This window comes from Phyllobates terribilis, unplaced genomic scaffold (genome assembly GCF_046119375.1).
Source record: "Phyllobates terribilis strain yellow unplaced genomic scaffold, ASM4611937v1 Scaffold_9__5_contigs__length_417890890, whole genome shotgun sequence".
In the NCBI taxonomy this organism is placed as follows: Eukaryota; Metazoa; Chordata; class Amphibia; order Anura; family Dendrobatidae; genus Phyllobates; species Phyllobates terribilis.
Window position 1 is genome coordinate 379,635,300 of NW_027362769.1, and position 21,543 is coordinate 379,656,842.

Here is a 21,543-nt window from a genome sequence, read left to right on the forward strand (position 1 = left end):
GTTATCACTACGCTGTGGTTATCTCTTTTATGGGGGGGGCGCAACTGTCCTTCTCTGTTATTGGTGATACTGTGGTTCTCACTGTTTTGAGGGGACGCTGTTAGGCGGGGATGCCGTGGTTCTTCTTTGTTTTGAGGAGGGGGGCACTTCAGTCATCGCTCTTATTTGGGGATGCACTGTCATCACTGTTATGGGGGGGACGCCGTGGTCATCTCTATTATAAGGGGAAGCCGCGGTCATCTGTTATGGGGGGGGAAGCCGCGGTCATCTCTATTATAGGGGGACGCCGCGGTCATCTCTATTACAGGGGGACGCCGCGGTCATCTCTATTATAGGGGGACGGCGCCGTTATCTCTATTATAGGGGGACACTGCGATCATTGCTGTTATGGGGGGGCACCATGGTCATCTCTATAATAGGGGGACGCCGCGGTATCTCTATTATAGGGGGACGCCGCGGTATCTCTATTATAGGGGGACGCCGCCGTTATCTCTATTATAGGGGGACGCTGCGATCATCGCTGTTATGGGGGGGGGCACCATGGTCATCTCTATTATAGGGGGACGCCGCCGTCTTCTCTGCCACTGGCAGCGTTGGCCTCTTCCCCTCCCCTGGGTCAGAGATCTTTGTAGTCTAATAGGATTCGATGACTTTTCCCTTTAATCTTCCCTCCTCGCGGCGTTCGGTCAGTGACTCAGTATTTGGAGTGAGGGAATTATTTGTGACTCTTGGTGATTTTCTGAGAGTCATCGCAATAAAAAGTCATCGTCAGTATGAGCCCCCGCTGTCAGTGACGGGCAGAAGGCAGCTCCTCTAATAACACCTTTTATTCGATAATTGTACTTTACGACGGCACATTGTCAGGAATGTCACGTGCCGCTGGTGGGCCGCCATCTTGGCTCCTGTATAAAAAGCATGCGTCATGGCGTGTGAGGTTAAAAGGGCAGGAAACTCTATTCTGCTGCCTTCTGTACATGTGCGGAGCCGTCCTCCATTGGGCATGTGATTCACCTTGGCACACGCTGGCAATGGAGGCCGCTCCATGACCTTAGCTTTGGAATAGATTAACCAAAACCATTATTATGTACTGATGGCTGGCAGTGAAACGGTTAATTTTAAGGGCACTTGTAGGTAATGTTTTTGCAGTGTTTTTTTTTTTTTTTTCGTTCCTCTTGGTCTTCATGCAAAATAGGCATAGAAGAAAACGTTGACGCACATGAGAATGATGGCATTAATGCAGCACACCCGCGCCCAGAATGGATCCTCCTTAATGCTTCTTTGTTGAATGGGGGAGGGCGATTCCACTGGTTCTGTGGGGGGTTTGCACAACATTGTGCTCCAGGCCCGGCCGCGGGGGGAACAGTTGACTGGTCCTGTACAAAGATATGAAAACAATATATATATCAAATTGCATCCAGAATGCCCGACCAACCAACCGACCCAACCACAAGTCACCCTACTGAACCCACCATCAATTTCTCCAGTGGCTGAGTGGCTTCGAGTGGACACCTTCCTGAATGTTATCTCGGGTGGGCTTCTTCCTCGGGGTATTGTCCACCAGGTGAGGTTTTTTACCTGTTGAGAAGAGAGAGATATATGCGGATTGTTGCTGGTCTTAAAGGGGTTGTCCAGGACTTGTATAACGATGACCTGTCCTTGAGATGAGTGGGGGTCCGACACCTGTCCGTCCTCCGCTCAGCTCCTGCTGAGGTCAGAATATAGAGCGTGAAAAGCACAGCGCCATGCACAGTGTAGTGGCCGTTCTTGGGTACTGCGTGTCAGCTCCAATTAAAGTGAATGTGATCTGAGCTGCAGTACCGAGAATGGCCACTACACGGTATACAGAGCCGTGCAGTTTTGCCTCTATATATCCACCCGCAGCTGACTGTGGGGTGCCGGGTGTTGGACCACAACCGATCCGACACTAATGCCCTAAGGAGAGGCCATTAATATCTAAGTCCTGGACAACCCCTTTAAATGTCCTTCCCGCAGTACAGGTCCTGATGACTTCCTTTATACCTTTACTTTCTATATTTTACTCCTTGAGCACCAGATGGTCGTCAACTGGTTAATTGTGGGGCACGGCACATCCGCTTACCCACTGAGCCAGGACCAACAGAAAAGTCAGAAATATTTTCTGTTTTTAGCCAGCTTTACTATCTCACAAAACAAGACCAGCGTTTGGCTTTGGCAGCGTTTTTCGGCATTAAACATAGCGCTGTTTTCCCTGGCACCAGTTCTTATACTCTTGGCATCGGATCAGGCAGCCATAAAAAAGAAAGGCAGCTTTCTACTTGTTTTACTGGAGAAATAAAGCAAAATACAATACAAAACCCCCTAAAAATACAGATTGTAGAGTGGGCAAAAGACGCAATGGCACCACGCTTTCCCCAGCTAGTGAACTGTGGCTGCAGCAGGTGGATAAGATGAGAGGTGCTGGATGATACTTTTATTATTGAGCATTGTCTGGCAGTATTATTTAGGCAATGGATGGTGAGGTGGAGGAGAGCGCGGGAGCTGTGCATTGGTATTGAGCCTGTGCTGTGTGATGACATCACACTGTATGAAAAACAGGAAATTGACTCCGCCATGTGCGATGACATCATCCTACATTGCCAAAATTGCCCCTTAATATCGGCTATTGGGGGAGCCATCGTCCTCCAGTCTCTGATCACATCCTCCGCTCTAAGGTGAGAGCAGAAGAAAACCCAACGTGTCCCTGAGGACTGATATATTCCAAACATGCGGGTCATTCTGCAAACCTATGTGAACCCAAATTTTGGAGGAGGAGGAGGGGGATCATATTTGTAGAGTGTCAGATTCTGCAACTACACGCAAAGAGCTAACGCTGCCACGTCATTACACCCCCATCACTCGGCAGCTCGTAAAGAACCCGGGGACACGTCCCTTCCCTCTGTCATGGTGTCGCCGCTGGTGCAGGATATGGCGACACGTTCTGTATCTCACCAGTGATGGTGGAGACTGATGCGCGCCCAATAGGTCTTCTCTTTGCATAATATTTCCCTAAATACCAAAAGTTTATTTTTTTCCCACCCTAAAAATAGCTGCAAGACAATTGTAACGCAGGCACCGTACGGTTTTCACAAGACGCCATTTTCTCCTCGATCTCTTGGTGTCTCATATAAGGTCACGCAGATTTCCACCTACCTGAGAGTGCAGGGGCGGCTCCGATAAGAGGCTTATCCCGACAACTACTCCTACTGTCAATGCACATAAAATGATGGCGAAGTGCAGGTAATGAATGTCCTTCAGGATGGACGGACGCTCGTCGTGAACGCCACAGCGGGGGATGGGATACACAAACTCCAGGGTCATCCGTGCCAATCCGACCACCAGGCCCACCATAAGACCCCAGAACGCTCCCTGTGAGGAGAAAGAGGCGACAAGACGTGACATGTGCAGTAGACCTTGTGCTGATTATACCGCCATCACATCGTAGTATTATACCGTATATTGCACCATTACATTATCCAGCATCATGCTTCTGTACAGGATAAGATTCTTCAGGGTGCCAAGACGCGAAGTAACTCTCTGTCTGGTGGTCACAGGAAGTTCTATCTGCTATACAGTAGACTGCCTCTCTCTGCTGCTCAGACTAGTTTCATGTTCCTCCCACCAAGGGAACAGAAACAATGGAGGGGGCTCATTTCGTTTCCTCAGTGACCAACCACAGATTTGCTCTTATTTGTCCTACAGATTATAGAGAAAAGGATGAAAAATGATGATGAGGAGAAGTTAGCTACTTCCACCCTCGCTTTGTTACCAGTGGAGTACATTTCCCAGCATTCCTTGTTTCCAATTTGCTTTTAAAAAAATACTAGTAGATTATATATGAAGACTCTGGTCTGATGGACGTATAAATATTTGGTTACCCGATCCTGTATATCCCTTTCATTTTTTTGCAGGAACTGGTTCAAAAAGTGCGAGGGACTTAGGCAAAAAAGTGGAACTTTCCGGGAAGTTTTATGGGCAGAGCCTTAAATTGTCCTGGAAATTAGACTTGAAAATGTTGAAAAGTATCGGTCTTATTCTACAGGTAAAAGTCATTCAAGATTGTATTGGGGGAAGGTAGGGCGATGGGAAAAAGAGGAATCTCTTATATGACTGATTGCCAGGAAGGACTGAGAGAGGGACAGAATGGTCTGAGTTACCAGTGTGTATATATAGAAAATAGTTTATATGGTTGACAATAGAAAAAGTTGCTGCCCCCTCTGTAGGCTCAGACTACCCAGGGTTTGTTTGTAGTCTGTAACCATGGAGACAATTGTTGTTGGAATGTGAAGGTTTACAAACATTAATACTGATATTTCTTAGGATTTGAGAACGGCAGAACAAACAAGAATAAATTTTACCAGATATGTCTTCTACCCCCCCCCCCCCACAAGACGCGGTTATTAGTGGGTAGATATTGTGTAAGACTCCCGCTTTTATCAGGGGAGGGGGGATTAATAGTAGGATTAGGATTTATTTTGAACCCTGGAATCTGCACACACCTGCTTTCACAATGCAGCAATTATCCCAAATGAAGATGACGACTCTCTCTCACTCCGCGCTCCTGGATCCTGCCTGTCGCATTAACGCCGGATTATTGAGCTTTTGCCTCTGGCTTTTAACGCCTGTTAAATGCTGACAATCTGAAGGACGGACACTTCCCGGGACGCCGCATATGATATGGCATGCAAAGAGCTGCTGATTAGACTTTCTCTATAGTCGCTCTACGCTCCATAAGGAAACTAAAGGCGCAAACCACCTCTGTTAGGGTGGAAATGTCTAATACGGTATTCAAACGTGGGTTTTCTAAACTAGAGGTCAACCAAGTAAGTCCTAAAGGATCTGCTGTTTTCTCCAAGTTGCAGACATCCTCAGAAATGGAAGGTCGAAGGTTCTCCATAAAGGACCAGTGGTCAGAATGTGGACTCTATAAGCCTTATTCTGTTTGGCCCTGACTCGATCGGGGTCGGGGGTTCCCTGTTTTTCACCTGTAACCCCGTGGAAAAAGGTATAGACTTTGTGGAAGAAGGGTTCTTCTAGAATAGTCAAATATTGGTGATGGTGGAAGTAGAACCTAGGTCAAGAACGGAACCGGGATTTCTTACCAGGATTCGACAAGCCAATGGAAGTCAGGAACGTAGTCAGGAACAGCCAGGAGTGGTACTACATGTGCTACATGTAATAGCCAAGGGGCTTGGTTGGAGAGTAGTCAAGAAACAAGGTTTAGGTTAGGAAGGGATTAGGAGACCAGCTGATCACTTGATCCTAAAAGAAGGGGGTTTTCTTCATCAGATGACCTCCTCTAGTCAGTGAAACCAATCTGTTATAGTGCCACCACTGATTGGAGGATGCCCATTAACCAACATGGCTGTCCTCCAGATGTACCGCCACAGTTGTCCTTTCGATGAACTTTGGTGAACCCCTAGACTTCATATAGAAGAAAGGTGCCATCCATAATGTCTAAGACCTTCTCAGCCGGTGCAAACACAAGCTCAATATGAAGCAAGTGGATGAGACTTTCTATGACTTCATCGCTTACTGAGCCGCCTGACAGGACGGACTGTGCTATTTTGTCTACTTATTCTTAAATCCTGTATTTTTAGGGCAATTAAGTGTCGCTAATATGTGACAAATGACATCCACCTCCAGAAAACAGAGAAAACTCTCAAATAAAAGCGAAGAACAATGACACAACCGTGATCCACTCCCCAATCATCCCCATTTAAGTCATTAGAGTGATTTTTCTGACGGGAGACTCCACGTTCTCGTTCATTGTGACCAGTGACCTTATTTACTTGAATTGAAAGTGACTCCGTGCATTGTGTGAGGATACATTGTGTTCGCTGGGTGCGCCCTATTGTGGTATGGCTATTGTTCAGTATGTTGTGTACAGGGGCGGCACAGAGGGGGTTTACCTGCTCGTTGGCTCTCTTCCAGAAGACGGCCAAGCCAAACACGGCTGTGACCGGGGGTGCCAGGTAGCTGGTGACGGACTGGATGTACACGTAGAGCTGCCCGCTGTTGGCGTTCTGCAGGATGGGAATCCAGACCACGCTGATTATAACAAGGACCACCGTCACAATCCTGCGAGTAATGACCAAAAACATGTAAATTTGTGACAGAAAATCTCAGCAGGTCAACACTAGATTTCTGCTGAAGAAATATTGTTTTATTCTGACTGATAAAGTGGTGTGTTTTCTTGTTCTCCCATTGGCTTTCTCTATCATTGGCTATATTTAGTCTTTGGCTATGATTGGTCTTTGGCTTTGTCCTACCATTGGCTATGTTCAGTCTTTGGCTATATTTGGTCTTTGGCTTTGTCCTATCATTTACTATATTTGGTCTATGGTTATGTTCAATCTTTGGCATTATCCTGCCATTGGCTGCACTCAGTCTTTGGCTTTATCTTATCATTAGCTATGTTCAGTCTTTGGCTTTATCGTATCATTAGCTATGTTCAGTCTTTGGCATTGTCCTGCCATTGGCTATGTTCAGTCTTTGGTAGTTTTCTATCATTGACTGTGTTTGGTCTTTTGCTTTATTCTGTCAATGACTATGTTCAGACTTTGATTTTGTCCTATCATTGATTATGTTCAGTCTTTACGTATGTTTAGTCTTTAACTTTGTTCTGCCATTACCATTGTTTGTATTTTTGCTTTATTCAATCATTTCCTCTATTTGGGCTTTGGCTTAGTTATTTTGTTGGCTTTGTCCTATCATTGGCTATGTTTGGTCTATGGCTTTGTCCTATCATTGGCTATGTTTGGTCTATGGCTATATTCAATCTTAGAGCATAGCCAATCATTGCCAATTCTCCACCACAGGTTGGGACTTTGGGCATTGATTTGGTTCCGGTCTTTGGTTGCGTCATTTCTTTGGTCAGGTTCACTGTCTGGTAGTCTTTGATTTTTTTTTTTAACTACGTCCGATCATTCCATCAATAGCTAGGCTCCATCTTCAGCTATTTCTTTGTAGAGATACTTCCCATTCCTCGGCTAAATTCCATCTTTAGAGGTCCCTCTCACGACAGCTGACTTTGACAGATGAGGATAGTTGCCTGTTATAATCACAATGCCGCGTATTTCAACGGTGATGTGCCTATGCCACATTCTTTGTGTCGGGTGACTTAATATTTTGACTATTTTTCCTTTCTTATGCAGTCTGGCACGCTCCACATATCATTCATTCCAAAGACAAATATTCCTAGTGGAGATCTTATGCAATGCTCCGAGAGGAAAACGGCAAGAGTAAGCTGCATGCCCGTCTTATCATGCCTTCCAAGGGTTTCACTGAACTCCATTATCTACTGCTTGTTCGACATTTGAGCCCTTCGCCAGAAGAATAATAAGTCAAGAACGGAAATGGAAGACATTGATGTACAATGCCACTGTATAGGCATACAATATCATCTAACCTCCACTGGTTAAAATGTTATAAACATCCATACCACGTGGCATACTGTTAATTCAGTCAGCAGCATCCAAACTCTTGTTGCTTACTTCATCCTTTGGACTTACTCAGTGGTCCTCCTCAGCCACCCACACAGACGGACACACACTAGACCTCATCTTCACCCGACTCTGCTCCCTATCTAACCTCACAACCTCCCTCCTACTCCTATCTGACCACCATCTACTCACATTCTCATCCCTGTCCTCTTCACCTGTCACCCATGTCCGGCAACCAGCACACCCCCGCAGAAGCCTTGCACATCTAGAGACACACACACTCTCTGACTCTGTTCTACCACTGACATCCATATCCTCACTCCATGACACAGACAGCGCCACTGCTTTCTACAATGCTACTCTCGTATCAGCTATTGACTCGGTCGCCACTTTTGTCCATGGCAGAGTGCGACGAGTCAACAGGCAACCCTGGCACAACAACCTCACTAAGCAGCTTTGACAAGCGTCCAGCGGAGCGGCGTTGGAAGAAAACACATTCTCAAGATGACCTCACTGCATTCAAACAAGCAACACTCGCATTCAAATCAGCACTCACCTCTGCTAAACAGGCCTACTTCACAACCCCTTATATCCTCCCTATCCTACAACCCCAAACAGCTATTCAACACTTTAAACTCTCTCCTCCGCCCTCCACTGCCCCCTCCGACCTCCGTCATCTCTGCTGAGGAGTTTGCCACACACTTCAAAAACAAGATTGACCAAACACGGCAAGTCTTTACTGTCCGACCACCACAACCCCTTAGTTTTCCACAGCATTTCCCTACCCCCATAACCTCCTTTCCCAATATCACGGAAAAACGGAAAGAGACCTTACTCGTCTCCTCTCCAAATCACACCTCACCACATGTGCACTTGATCCCATCCCACCTCCTCCCCACACTCATCCCATCCCTAACCCATCTCTTCAACCTATCACTATCTTCTGGTACTTTCCCCGCTGCCTTCAAACATGCTACAATCACGCCCATCCTCAAAAAGCCATCACTCGACCCAACCGTCTTGTCCAGCTATCGCCCCATATCGCTGCTCCCATTTGCCTCCAAACTCCTTGAGCAACACGTTCACGCTGAACTTTCCTCCCACTTTTCATCTAACTCTCTCTTCGACAACCGACAATCCGGCTTCCGCCCCCACCATTCCACCGAAACTGCCCTTACCAAAATCACCAATGACTTACTTACAGCCAAAGCTAACAGACAATTCTCTGTACTCCTTCTTCTTGACCTGTCCTCTGCTTTCGACACAGTTGACCACTGCCTCCTACTACAGATCCTCTTTTCCTTTGGCATCAAAGACCTTGCCCTATTCTGGATCTCCTCATACCTTTGTAACCACACATTTAGTGTCTCCCACTCCCACACTACCTCCGCACCCCGCCCCCTCTCTGTTGGAGTCCCTCAAGGCTCCGTCCTAGGACCCCTACTCTTCTCAATCTATACCCTTGGCTCATAAAATCCCATGGCTTCCAGTACCATCTGTACGCTGAGAACACCCAGATTTACCTCTCTGGCCCAGATGTCACCTCTCTGCTGTCCAGAATCCCAGCATATCTATCAGCCATATCCTCCTTCTTCTCCTCCCGCTACCTCAAGCTCAATGTGGACAAAACTCAACTCATTATCTTTCCCCCATCTCGCATATCTTTCCCACCTGATCTTTCTATCACAATAAATGACATCACTCTTTCCGCTGTACCGACAATCCGCTGCCTCGGAGTAACCCTTGACTCTGCTCTGTCCTTCAAACCCCACATCCAAGCTCTCGCCACCTCCTGTCGCCTCCAGCTCAAAAATATTTCCAGAATCCATCCTTTCCTCAACCCTCAATCTACTAAACTGCTTGTGCATGCCCTCATCATCTCCCGCCTCGACTATTGCAACATCCTCCTCTGTGGTCTACCTGCTAACACTCTCGCACCCCTCCAGTCCATCCTCAACTCTGCTGCACGACTTGTTCATCTCTCGCCTCGCTACTCCTCTGCTACCCCCCTTTTCAAATCCCTTCACTGGCTCCCATTCCCCCAGCGTATCCAGTTCAAACTACTAACACTGACCTACAAAGCCATCCATAACCGCTCTCCTCCGTACATCTCTGACCTAATCTCCCGATATATTCCCTCACGTAACCTCCGGTCCTCCCAAAACCTCCTTCTCTCCTCCACACTTATTCGTTCCTCACGCAATCGCCTTCAAGATTTCTCCCGAATATCTCCCGTCCTAGGGAAATCTGTGCCGCAACACGTCCGATTATCCACCACACCTGGATCCTTCAGACAGAACCTGAAAACCCATCTCTTCAAACAAGCTTACAGCCTGCCATGACCTTGCTTGCTGCCACCTCAACCAACAACACCGGAGCTACTGCAACCCCCCAACCTACTGTCTCCACCCCATTCCTGTAGAATGTAAGCCTGCAAGGGCAGGGTCCTCTTCCCTCCGTACCGTTCTATCATTGTTAGTTTGTTTACTGTAAGTGATATCTGTATCTGGTATGTAACCCCTTCTTATGTATAGCACCATGGAATCAATGGCGCTATATAAATTAATAATAATAATAATAATTCGGTGATGAGACCTGTTGGTACGCCAAGAATTGAGAATGGATGAAAAAAATGCTGCTGCTATCCCCAAAAAAAGGACGCTATGTATGCGCTTGACCTTTTTTCTATGCACCTTCCTATTGTAGAGTTCGAATGAAGTTGGCACAAGTCATCTTTAGATGTGATGGATCTTCCATGGATTTCCAGTGCGGATTCTTTACGAGTTGAATAATACAATGTTACATAGATGACGTGAACTCGGGGTGGATGGATATGGAGAGTTACCTGGTTCTCAGATCACAAGATGGAATAAAACAGCCATTAATTACAACAGTGAACAAGAGGTTGAAGGACTTGTCATGATGTAATGGCGTCCCATCCCTGAGACAAGAGCCCTTCATCCAGACAAGAGCTTGGCTTCAAACATTGTATATCCCAATAGTAACCGGATTCCTATACATTAACCCTACGTCTATACATCAGAACTCTGACCACCATAGATTAGAAAGTAATTTTGGAAAAGGCTTTTTTTTTTTTTACTTCCATAGACAAAGGATCTATATGGTTTATGCCAGGGTACAAAGGAGACGTATCAAGGAACGCTTCCAAAAAAAAAAAAGCATTAAGCTTTTGTTTTTTTCCAAGTGACAGCTTTCGAGTTTTCAGTTGAGGATGTGGCTTCATTTATAAATCACGTGCCACATTATTTTCTAGCTGATGCCATTTATTGCATATCCAGCAAGAATAGTAAGACTCTTACAACTATGCCAACTCCATCATCACGTGATTTTTTTTTAAATTAAATCCTACTAAAGCTTTGCTCAACATTTGCAGCTGCTGGCAAAATTTGAAGGGTACGACAAGAGATACAGAAGTGAAATTCTCATTATACGCTTCCTGAATCCGATGAGATAAGGAACCCTACAGCCATCGGGAGCCTTCAGCCGCTTCTTGTATCTCGCCTTTGTGCCGGCGCCAAGATTCCTTCATTTTTACAGCTGGGTCGTCCTCGGTCTGCTCCCTCACGGGGAAGTTTAATTGAAAGCTTTGCGCGTGAGACAAAAGCTGAAAACAATTACTGAGGTGTGGCCTCGTACATTTTAGTGGCTTCCTTCGCTTGGGTGGAATTAAAACACTGTTGCCTGCCGGGGTGTGCCGGCGCTGACAATGCTTGGTGGGGAGTCTGAGTGACATGATCGTCTGTAGGATCTCAACGTGTTTTTTTTCAGTCTACATGACAGTGAAGAAGAACGAAAGCCACGTTGAGTGGCCGAATCGCAGCATCAGATTGCCATATTTATCAAATCTCCTGTTCCCCGGCCACTTTTTCTGGAAAAGTCTGGAAATGGGGCCACGGGTTAGGGCAAAACAAGGGCGTGGAGTCATCGGGATCGTGCTTTCCTCATCCTAAACAAACTCTTCCAAGATATCTAGGGGACCACCTGAAAAACTGAAGACCTTCCAGACTCCTGGCATGGGTGGTAAATCTTTTGGACATGGTAGAAGTTTTCCATGGAGCAGTTCTTCCCAAACTTTTTGCATTGCCGCGAAGCCAAGCCCTGGCAATCAGAAGCACATTCAGGAGGCAGAAATACGGCTTGCATGGGAAGTGGCATATCCCTGATTCCCGGTAGACATCTTTGAAAATTTGGCAAGCATACCTCAAAAAGGAGGCATGGATCATCCCATTGGGTCCTACCCTCGAAATAGAAAAGAAATGCAAATCATAACCATAAAAATAAAAGCACATCATCAAAGCTGGATCAGCACAGGATAATGTAATGTTAGTAATGGTCCTAATAAAGTCTGGTGCAACAGAGCTAAAGTTAGAACGCATTGGCCCTTTAAGAGGCCAAGCAGAGCACATGGAAACACCTCTATCATGATCCTTGAACTGCTGATTGGCTGAGAGGGATCATGTGACGCCACAGAACCAGGAAGTCTTATCTTTGCCCCTCCCACAGCTTAGTTAGTGCAATCACCCTCCTTATTATATCTCTGAGTGAACACCATAGACAAAGAAATTGAAAGGGATTCTCTTTACTCCCCATCTTAGTTGTTCTCAGATGTCTATGCAACATTATGTGATAACAGGAACTTTCCTTTAAATAAATGCTGATCATTATAATAATTAATCCGTTACTTCCACTTTAAGATAATATATCTCCACTAGAAGCCCTGCCCTCCTCGCCATGAGTCATCATTTTCTTACTTAGTCATCTTATTTTTTTTCCCAACCTCAACAACACTCATTTAATTTAATAAAAAAAATATCCAGGTCACTTGGCACACATGTCACTCTCTGTCACCTGAATGCACGATAAGCGGACGGCATGCTCAATCCCGACAGACTGCGAACAATCCCAACAGCTAAGGATTCTGGGTGCCTCCTCCAATCTCCCATCATATAGGGTTCCTATAATCACAGGACGTGTCCTCACAAATCACTGAATCTCTACGTGCAAGCAAGATGGCAAGGAGAACAGAGGAAGGATATCTGACGACTCTGGTGCAGCGCAAGAGTCAACACGTGATGAACAACAATGGCTTCACCGACTTCCGTCATGTTACATTTTCCCTTCAATATGGCCGAATTGATCTGTGATGGGGCCAAGTCAAATATGGCTGAATGGATCTGTGATGGGGCCAAGTCAAATATGGCTGAATTGATCTGTGATGGGGCCAAGTCAAATACGGCCGAATGGATCTGTGATGGGGCCAAGTCAAATATGGCCGAATGGATCTGTGATGGGACCAAGTCAAATATGGCCGAATGGATCTGTGATGGGGCCAAGTCAAATATGGCCGAATGGATCTGTGATGGGGCCAAGTCAAATATGGCCGAATGGATCTGTGATGGGGCCAAGTCAAATATGGCCGAATGGATCTGTGATGGGGCCAAGTCAAATATGGCCGAATGGATCTGTGATGGGGCCAAGTCAAATATGGCCGAATGGATCTGTGATGGGGCCAAGTCAAATATGGCCGAATGGATCTGTGATGGGGCCAAGTCAAATATGGCCGACTGGATCTGTGATGGGGCCAAGTCAAATATGGCCGAATGGATCTGTGATGGGTCCAAGTCAAATATGGCCGAATGGATCTGTGATGGGGCCAAGTCAAATATGGCCAAATGGATCTGTGATGAGGCCAAGTCAAATATGATCAAATCGATCTGTGATTGGATCTGTGATGGGGTCAAGTCAAATATGGCCGAATTGATCTGTGGTGGGGCCAAGTCAAATATGGCCGAATGGATCTGTGATGGGGCCAAGTCAAATATGGCCGAATGGATCTGTGATTGGATCTGTGATGTGGTCAAGTCAAATATGGCCGAATGGATCTGTGATTGGGCCAAGTCAAATATGGCCGAATGGATCTGTGATGGGGCCAAGTCAAGTATGGCCACCACATTATCCCTCACCCAGACCAGGAGGGCTGGAAGTAAGGAACCCTTGCAGCAAAACTATGGAGTGGAATCAGGATTCCCTTGTCTGTCCTTGACCCCTCACGATGGTCTGGATCTCTGACCGTGCTTGGTGACAAGAGTTAACTATGGACGTAGCCAAGACAGGAACCAAGGTTGAACCAGGGAGCAGATAGAGCAGGGGTGTCCAAACTTTTTTCTAAGAGTGCCAAATTTGATGAAGTGAACATGTGCGAGGGCCGATCATTTTGCTTGACATTCTTTGGACCATTAAAATGAATGCAAATAAACTTTTTTTGCAAAGTTTATTGAAAACGGCATACTTTTTATTTTGTGACTTGGATGACAAATCTAAACAGGTGTTTAATCAATCTGCCTTAAAGGGGTTAACCCAGACATACCCCCATTCTCACCCAGGAAGCCCCTCCCCGACTTGAGCATCGAAGCAGTTTATGCTCCAATGTCCTACTTTTGCCCTGCACTAAATTGCGCAGAGGAAAGGCATTTTCTGGAGTTCTAGTGACATACCCGGCTCTCCACGGGGCTGGCAGAAAGCCCAGTGACGTCACCGGCACTGATGGGCGGGCTTTATCACCAGTAAACCAGCTAGAGCAGCGCTAAAGCCTGCACATTAGAGCCGGTGAAGCCTCCTACCGGCAGTGTGTCATTGTAAATAGCACAGGGCAAGGGAGCACATCGGAGCATGAGATGCTTTGATGCCCATGGCAGGGGGGCTGCCTGGGTGAAAAAGGGGGTATGTCTGGGTTCTGAACTTGGACAACCCCTTTAATATAATAAAAACAGGAAACTGAGATATCTCAGGAACATTTTAAAGTACATTACACAAAGTAATGTAAGGTTGTCTGTCAACTTATAAGTTCAAAAAATGTGAACAGGAACATAACAGCAAGTATACATGTGTTCAAATATATAACTGTCTATCCAACTGACATTAATTGAGATTTTACAACATATTAATCTCAATTAAAAAAAAGAAACTAGCCTGCACTAATGTGAAGGGTGAAACTGGGATCTGGACTGCAGCACATAGACTAGGTCTGGTTCAATGGCCGTGGTTTTGATGCGCAAAATGTCACGCAGGTGAGAGTCACTTAGTCTTGTCCTCACGCGGTTCTTGTTAAAGTTCATAACAGAGAATGTCTTCTCACACAAATATGTTGAGCCAAACAAGCTCAGGGTTTTCTTAGCCAATGTTCGAATCTCTTGAAACCGGCTCTTATCCAGTTGGCGGTAAAAGTTAACAAGAGAGAGCTGTTGATGACGACTGCGTAACTCGCTGTCACAATGTAGCTCAATGAGCTCGAGCTGCAACTGATCAGGAGCATTGTCGGGGTCAACAGAGAATGGAGAGGAGAAAATGCTGATCTCCTTTTCAATAGCTGCAAAATCTTGAAAGCGCCGTTGAAACTCCCCAGCCAGAGATGTGATGTCTGCTGCATACCTGCTTATTTGCGCATGGATATCATCCTGTGGAAAACTGTTAATTATTTCCTGTAGCGCTGAAAAATGGATGGTATTGGGCGGTGTTTGTGACAACTGCCTTAGGAAAAGTTGCAGCTTTGTTCCAAAGGCTTTGAGGTGTGAATAAAGTTGGTTCACCGCTGCATCTTTGCCCTGAAGATTCATGTTCAGTACATTCAGATGCTTTGTTAGGTCGACTAGAAACCCCAAATCAGCCAGCCAAATTGGATCAGATAGTTCTCGCATCGTTTGTCCCTTTGTTTCCAAGAATTCTCCTATTTCCTTTCTGAGAGAGTAGAAACGTTGCAGTGCAGACCCCCGACTGAGCCATCTTACATCGTTATGATATGAAACATCTTCATATTCAGCCTGGATATCCAGTAGAAACTGTTTAAACTGGCGGTGGCACAGGGCTTTAGAGCGGATAAAATTAATGGTCTTTAGTACCGGTTTCATAACATGATCATATTGGAGATGTTTAGCACAGAGAACTTGTTGATGAATGATGCAATGAAGTTTAATAGCTTTGCCTCCTTCTTCGCTCACCTTGTTACAGATTAGGGTTGATAATCCACTTCGTTCACCAGTCATGGCAGGTGCCCCATCAGTAATAATCCCAGTAACTTTGTTCCAAGGCAGTTTCATGTCATCTATGGCAGAACTAACAGAATCAAATAAATCTTTCCCTCTTGTTTGATCCTTGAGGCTCTGGAGGTCAAGTAGCTCTTCAGTCACATTCATTTCATCGTCCACCCCTCTTAAAAAAATCAGCAACTGAGCCGTGTCAGATAGGTCCGTGCTTTCATCACAGGCTATTGAAAAGAAGTCAAAATCAGCTCCTTTTGACATTAACTGTCTCTTAATATCCGATGAAATTTCTTCAATTCTCCGTGCTACAGTGTTACGAGCCAGGCAAATGTTGGAAAACTCTTGCTTCTTCTCGGGACAGACATTCTCTACCATTTTCATAACACATTCTTTGATAAAGTCACCCTCTGCAAAAGATTTGCAATTTTTAGCAATTAACGCTGCCACCTCATAGCTCGCCTTTGTGGCATTTTCATTTGACTCACGGGCTCTTGTAAAAAATCGCTGTTGTGACAATAAAACAGCTTCAAGTTGCTTATACTTTTCACTTCGGTCGTGCCCTGTTAGCTTGTCGTATGTGCTATGTCTCGTCTGATAGTGTCGCTTGACATTAAATTCTTTATAAACAGCAACGGTCTCTTGGCATATCAGACAAACACAGTGATTCTTTATTTCAGTGAAAAAATATTCTACTTTCCACTTGTCCTGGAAGCGGCGGCCCTCACTGTCAACTTTTCGTTTCTTATTTGTAGTTGCCATTATAAAAATTGGCCAGAAGGGGAGAGATTAAAAGGCGCAGAGGGTGGAACAGCAAAAATAAGATACTGCTATATGCTTTATAACACAGGCAGAGAATAGCAAGCTGTGCAACAGTCGCACATCAGATAATGGAATTATAGCACAGTGACAGGCAGTCAGGGGTTAATGAAGGGTATGACAGCTTGCTACCACAAGCTTGTGTGAGAGCCCTGCTGGCCTAACCTTTCTGGAGGTGTAAGGTGGCGCAGGGACTTATATATAACTTAATATATATATTATTTATATAATTTTACACAACTAAGCTGAGGTCTTCAGCCTATCTGACCTCTGAACGTCTTACAACCCCTGGGGGCTGGAGATCTCGCACGTCGCGAGATCTTGGCTGGCCGGTTGCCGCCGCTCAGTACTCCGGCGCAGGGAGAAGGAAAGCCGAAATCTCGCGATGTCCGAGATTTCGGCTCTTCTCCCTGCGCCGGAGTACTGAGCGGCGGTGGCGACGAGAGCGGCGGTGGCGACGAGAGCGGCAGCGGCCGCAAGGTACATGCTGCTGGATACCTGGGGGCCTTATTAGTCCGGACCGCGGGCCGCAAATGGCCCGCGGGCCGGACTTTGGACATGCCTGAGATAGAGAAAGGAGCCAGAAATCAAGCCAGGAAAGAACCAAACCAAAGCGCCAACCAACAGCTATATTTAACAAAAATCCATTGTAGGACTGAACAAATCCCTGTAATCCGGTTTTAATGACATAGGAAATAACTATTGACACCTCCCATAATTGGAGCCGTTAATGAAACATATATGTTAATTGTTTAATTACTATCCAATGTCCCAGCCTCTAGAATGTAAAATTGGTCACATCCGATAATGATCTGATGAATTAAAAAAAAGAAACAGAGAAAATGCCCCAAAGTATAAAATATAAATATTAGAAGGTTATTCCGGGCTTCATACATGGGATATTGTCGTATAGTGCTTGTAAATGCAAGCATTTTTGCAATTTACTGCTTATTAAAATTTGCAGCCGTTCTTGATAAAATCCATATGCTGATAACAGAGAGTACCACTGACTGCAATCTGTTGTGATTTGTAGGAAAAGTGTTCAAATCCACAATAGCGCCACCACAGGAGAACTGAAGTATTACACAGCACACATTGAAATCCTGTACAATCCATTGATATCTGGGTCCTCCAGACCAAGAGAAGATCTTAGTAGACTCTCTGCTCCACGTCTCTGACCCCAGATCATCTCCTAAACACCTGCGGTGATATACGGTGTAGTTCCTCCTGTCAGTAATTTTTATGCTGAAGGTGAACATTTCACTATCAAGTCATGCAGAGACTTGTCGGCATTTTTATCGTGTCTCAGGTCTTGATGAATATCTCACGCAGGTTTGGCATTTACGGTATAATCGCTGACCTAGATGTGTGATCTCCAGACAGATGCAATCAACTATATGTGTCTTCATTAATCCCTAATAATGAGCGGAGGAGAAAATCTCTTTTTAATGATGAAAATATTTACCATCCTCTTCTCTTATGACGACTGATGATTCTATATAGCGCAAAAGAAATACCGACAGGGGTGGAAGTACGGCCATAGCTGTCATGGGAAACTAGAAGCTGAGGATCTGTCATGTGCAAAGATTGTGAGGCTCCAGAGGGAAATCAGAACTTTATACCCCAAATTATGTCTTCAGTCCCAAAAAAAATCACAGTAGGAGTCTCCCTTCTGTGTAACCTGCAGTCCTCTGCCTGCCGTCCAAGTGTAATCTATCTCTAGCAATAGAGGCACCAAGACGGATAACAGGAAGTGTGGGCGGGGCTCTCTCTCTCTACAGGAAGTGGGGGCGGGGCTTTATCTAGCTACAGGAAGTTGGGGCGGGGCTTTATATCTCTGCAGGAAGCGGGGGTGGGGATTAATATCTCTACAGGAAGTGGGGGCGGGGCTTTATCTCACTACAGGAAGAGGGGGAGGAGCTTGATATCTACAGGAAGTGGGGGCGGGCTTTGTCACTCTACAGGAAGTGGGGGCGGGGCTTTATCTCACTACAGGAAGAGGGGGAGGAGCTTGATATCTACAGGAAGTGGGTGCGGGCTTTGTCACTCTACAGGAAGTGGGAGCGGGGCTTTATATCTCTAAAGAAAGTGGGTTGGGGCTTTAACTCTCTACAAGAAGTGGAGGCGGGGCTTTATTTCTCTACAGGAAGTGGGGGAGAAGCTTTATCTCTCTACAAGAAGTGGGGGTGGGGCCTTGTCGCTCTACAGGAAGTGGGAGCGGGGTTTATCTCTCTACAGGAAGTGGGGCTTCTCTACAGGAAGTGGGTGGGGCTTTATCTCTCTACAGGAAGTGGGCAGGGCTCTGCCACCCACAGGAAGTGGAGGCGGGGCTTCTCTCTACAGGAAGTGGAGGCGGGGCTTTATCTCTCTACAGGAAGTGGAGGCGGGCTTTATCTCTTTACAGGAAGTGGAGGCAGGGCTTTCTCTCTACAGAAAGTAGAGGTGGGGCTTTATCACTCAGCAGGAATTAGGGGCGGGGCTTTATCTCTTCAGGAAGTGGGTCACGGCTTTCTCTCTACAGGAAGTGGGTCACGGCTTTCTCTCTACAGGAAGTGGGGGCAGGGCTTTCTCTCTACAGGAAGTGGGGGCAGGGCTTTATCTCTCTATGGGAAGTGGGGGCAGGGCTTTCTTTCTATAGAAAGTTGGGGCAGGTCTTTATCTCTACAGGAAGTGGTGATGAGTCTTTGTCTCTCTACCAGAAGTGGGGGCGGGTCTTCGCCTCTACAAGAGGTGGAAAGAGGGGGCGACTGTCTCTCTACAGGAAGTGGGGGGCAACTGTCTCTCTACAGGAAGCGGGGGGCAATGTCTCTCTACAGGAAGCGGGGGGCAACTGTCTCTCTACAGGAAGCGGGGGGCAACTGTCTCTACAGGAAGCGGGGGGCAACTGTCTCTCTACAGGAAGCGGGGGGCAACTGTCTCTCTACGGGAAGTGGGGGGGCAACTGTCTCTCTACAGGAAGTGGGGGGCAACTGTCTCTCTACAGGAAGCGGGGGGCAACTGTCTCTATACTGGAAGTCGGGTAGGGCCTTTATCTTTCTTCTTCTGCTTAACTATCTGTCAAACTGCATACAGGCGTAACAGAGACATGGTCCTTCAGTTTAGGGCAAGCAGGTCATTGAACACTGGCAGAAGCAATGCATGAAGTTCCAGCTCCTATAGTGCTGGCAGAATGGAGAGGAAACAAACTTAAAAAGAGTGGGTGACAAGTTACAGAGTATAAGAATTAGTACATTTACTGGACAAATTAGCCTGGTATGTGCACCAAGAGCAGTTTTACCTTGTTGTGGGGAATAAGGACCAGGCAGTGCGGCCAAAGCAAGGAACCCAAAGTCTAGGAGAGAGAACAGGGACATTCTCTTCCAGAATTAGAAGGTATATGGTATGGGCCATTTTGGCTTCGCTAGGAGACCCCCTGGAGTTTGCATCTGGTCCGGGTCCTCCAGAGGCTGCAGCGTGTAGTTTTTTATTGTCGGGTATGGGAACTGGGCTAGGAAGTCGATGACACCCGACGGGTCACTCACTGCCACTGACTATGTCAGGATGGAGCACGTGTGACTAATGACAAAGAATAATACAAGTCCTTCCATTACCTCTCACTTTTTATGGAACCTCCAAAAATATTGACATGCAGCATATGGAGACCCTGCAGCTCTTATTAGGGGGCACTATGGCCGTCATTCTTATCGGTGCATTATGTAATGGGGTCACTGTGTTGTGGCTAACATTAGGGGGCGCTAGCTACAGATATATTGGGGTTGTACACAATGGCTATGATTAGGGGGATCGTGGCTGGCACTGTATTGGGGTCTCTATATCCGTCATTATGGGGGCCACACATCAATGGTTACATTGTTACATACAGTAAATAATCCAGTCCGTGGTTTTCCTGAGACACGGTGACTTATCAGACAAGGTGTAATTAACCTAATTAAAATATCTAAAAATAGACGAGATACGAGGAAACAAACCCCATCCCAGACTGAGCGGACTGGCTCCGGGTGAAGCAAAGTCATTGCTGATTCCCTGAGGGTTCAATACACAGAACAGCTCGTCCCATACCAAGAAGTGCAGACTGGGAGAGAAGACACGGGGCCACCATCACAGGCTCAGGGAGGGGTTCATCAGGAAACTGTGCCACGAGGAAAGGTGGCACTATTGTATCCAAGGAAAGGTGGCACTACTGTATCCAAGGATAGGTGGCACTACTGTATCCAAGGATAGCTGGCACTACTGTAGCCAAGGAAAGATGGCACTACTGTAGCCAAGGAAAGGTGGCAAGTCTGTAGCCAAGGAAAGGTGGCACTACTGTATCCAAGGATAGCTGGCACTACTGTAGCCAAGGAAAGGTGGCACTGCTGTAGCCAAGGAAAGGTGTCACTACTGTAGCCAAGGAAAGGTGTCACTACTGTAGCCAAGGATAGCTGGCACTACTGTAGCCAAGGAAAGATGGCACTACTGTAGCCAAGGAAAGGTGTCACTACTGTAGCCAAGGAAAGGTGGCACTACTGTAGCCAAGGAAAGGTGGCACTGCTGTAGCCAAGGAAAGGTGGCACTGCTGTAGCCAAGGAAAGGTGGCACTACTGTAGCCAAGGAAAGGTGGCACTGCTGTAGCCAAGGAAAGGTGGCACTGCTGTAGCCAAGGAAAGGTGGCACTACTGTAGCCAAGGAAAGGTGTCACTACTGTAGCCAAGGAAAGGTGGCACTACTGTATCCAAGGAAAGGTGGCACTGCTGTAGCCAAGGAAAGGTGTCACTACTGTAGCCAAGGAAAGGTGGCACTACTGTATCCAAGGAGAGGTGGCATTACACTATCCAAGGAAAGGTGGCACTACTGTGGCCAAGGAAAGGTGGCACTACTGTAGCCTAGCCAAGGAAAGGTGGCACTGCTGTAGCCAAGGAAAAGGTGGCACTGCTGTAGCCAAGGAAAAGGTGGCACTACTGTAGCCAAGGAAAGGTGTCACTACTGTAGCCAAGGAAAGGGGGCACTACTGTAGCCAAGGAAAGGTGGCATTACACTATCCAAGGAAAGGTGGCACTACTGTAGCCAAGGAAAGGTGGCACTACTGTATCCAAGGAAAGGTGGCATTACACTATCCAAGGAAAGGTGGCACTACTGTAGCCAAGGAAAGGTGGCACTACTGTATCCAAGGAAAGGTAGCATTACACTATCCAAGGAAAGATGACACTACTGTGGCCAAGGAAAGGTGGCAC

General features: G+C 46.4%; 1 protein-coding gene across 1 annotated transcript in view; it reads right to left on the minus strand.

The window, feature by feature from the left end:
* Positions 1 to 825: 825 nt before the first annotated feature.
* Positions 826 to 21,543, minus strand: part of SLC5A10 (solute carrier family 5 member 10) — a 114,411-nt gene continuing 93,693 nt past the window's right edge. Inside the window, exons 12-15 of the mRNA XM_073648457.1 lie at positions 5,928 to 6,096; positions 3,169 to 3,384; positions 1,470 to 1,575; positions 826 to 1,373 (exon numbers count right to left, since the gene is read on the minus strand). Coding sequence (XP_073504558.1) covers positions 1,180 to 1,373; positions 1,470 to 1,575; positions 3,169 to 3,384; positions 5,928 to 6,096 — 685 coding nt within the window. The 3' untranslated portion in view covers positions 826 to 1,179. The remainder of the gene's footprint in view (positions 1,374 to 1,469; positions 1,576 to 3,168; positions 3,385 to 5,927; positions 6,097 to 21,543) is intronic.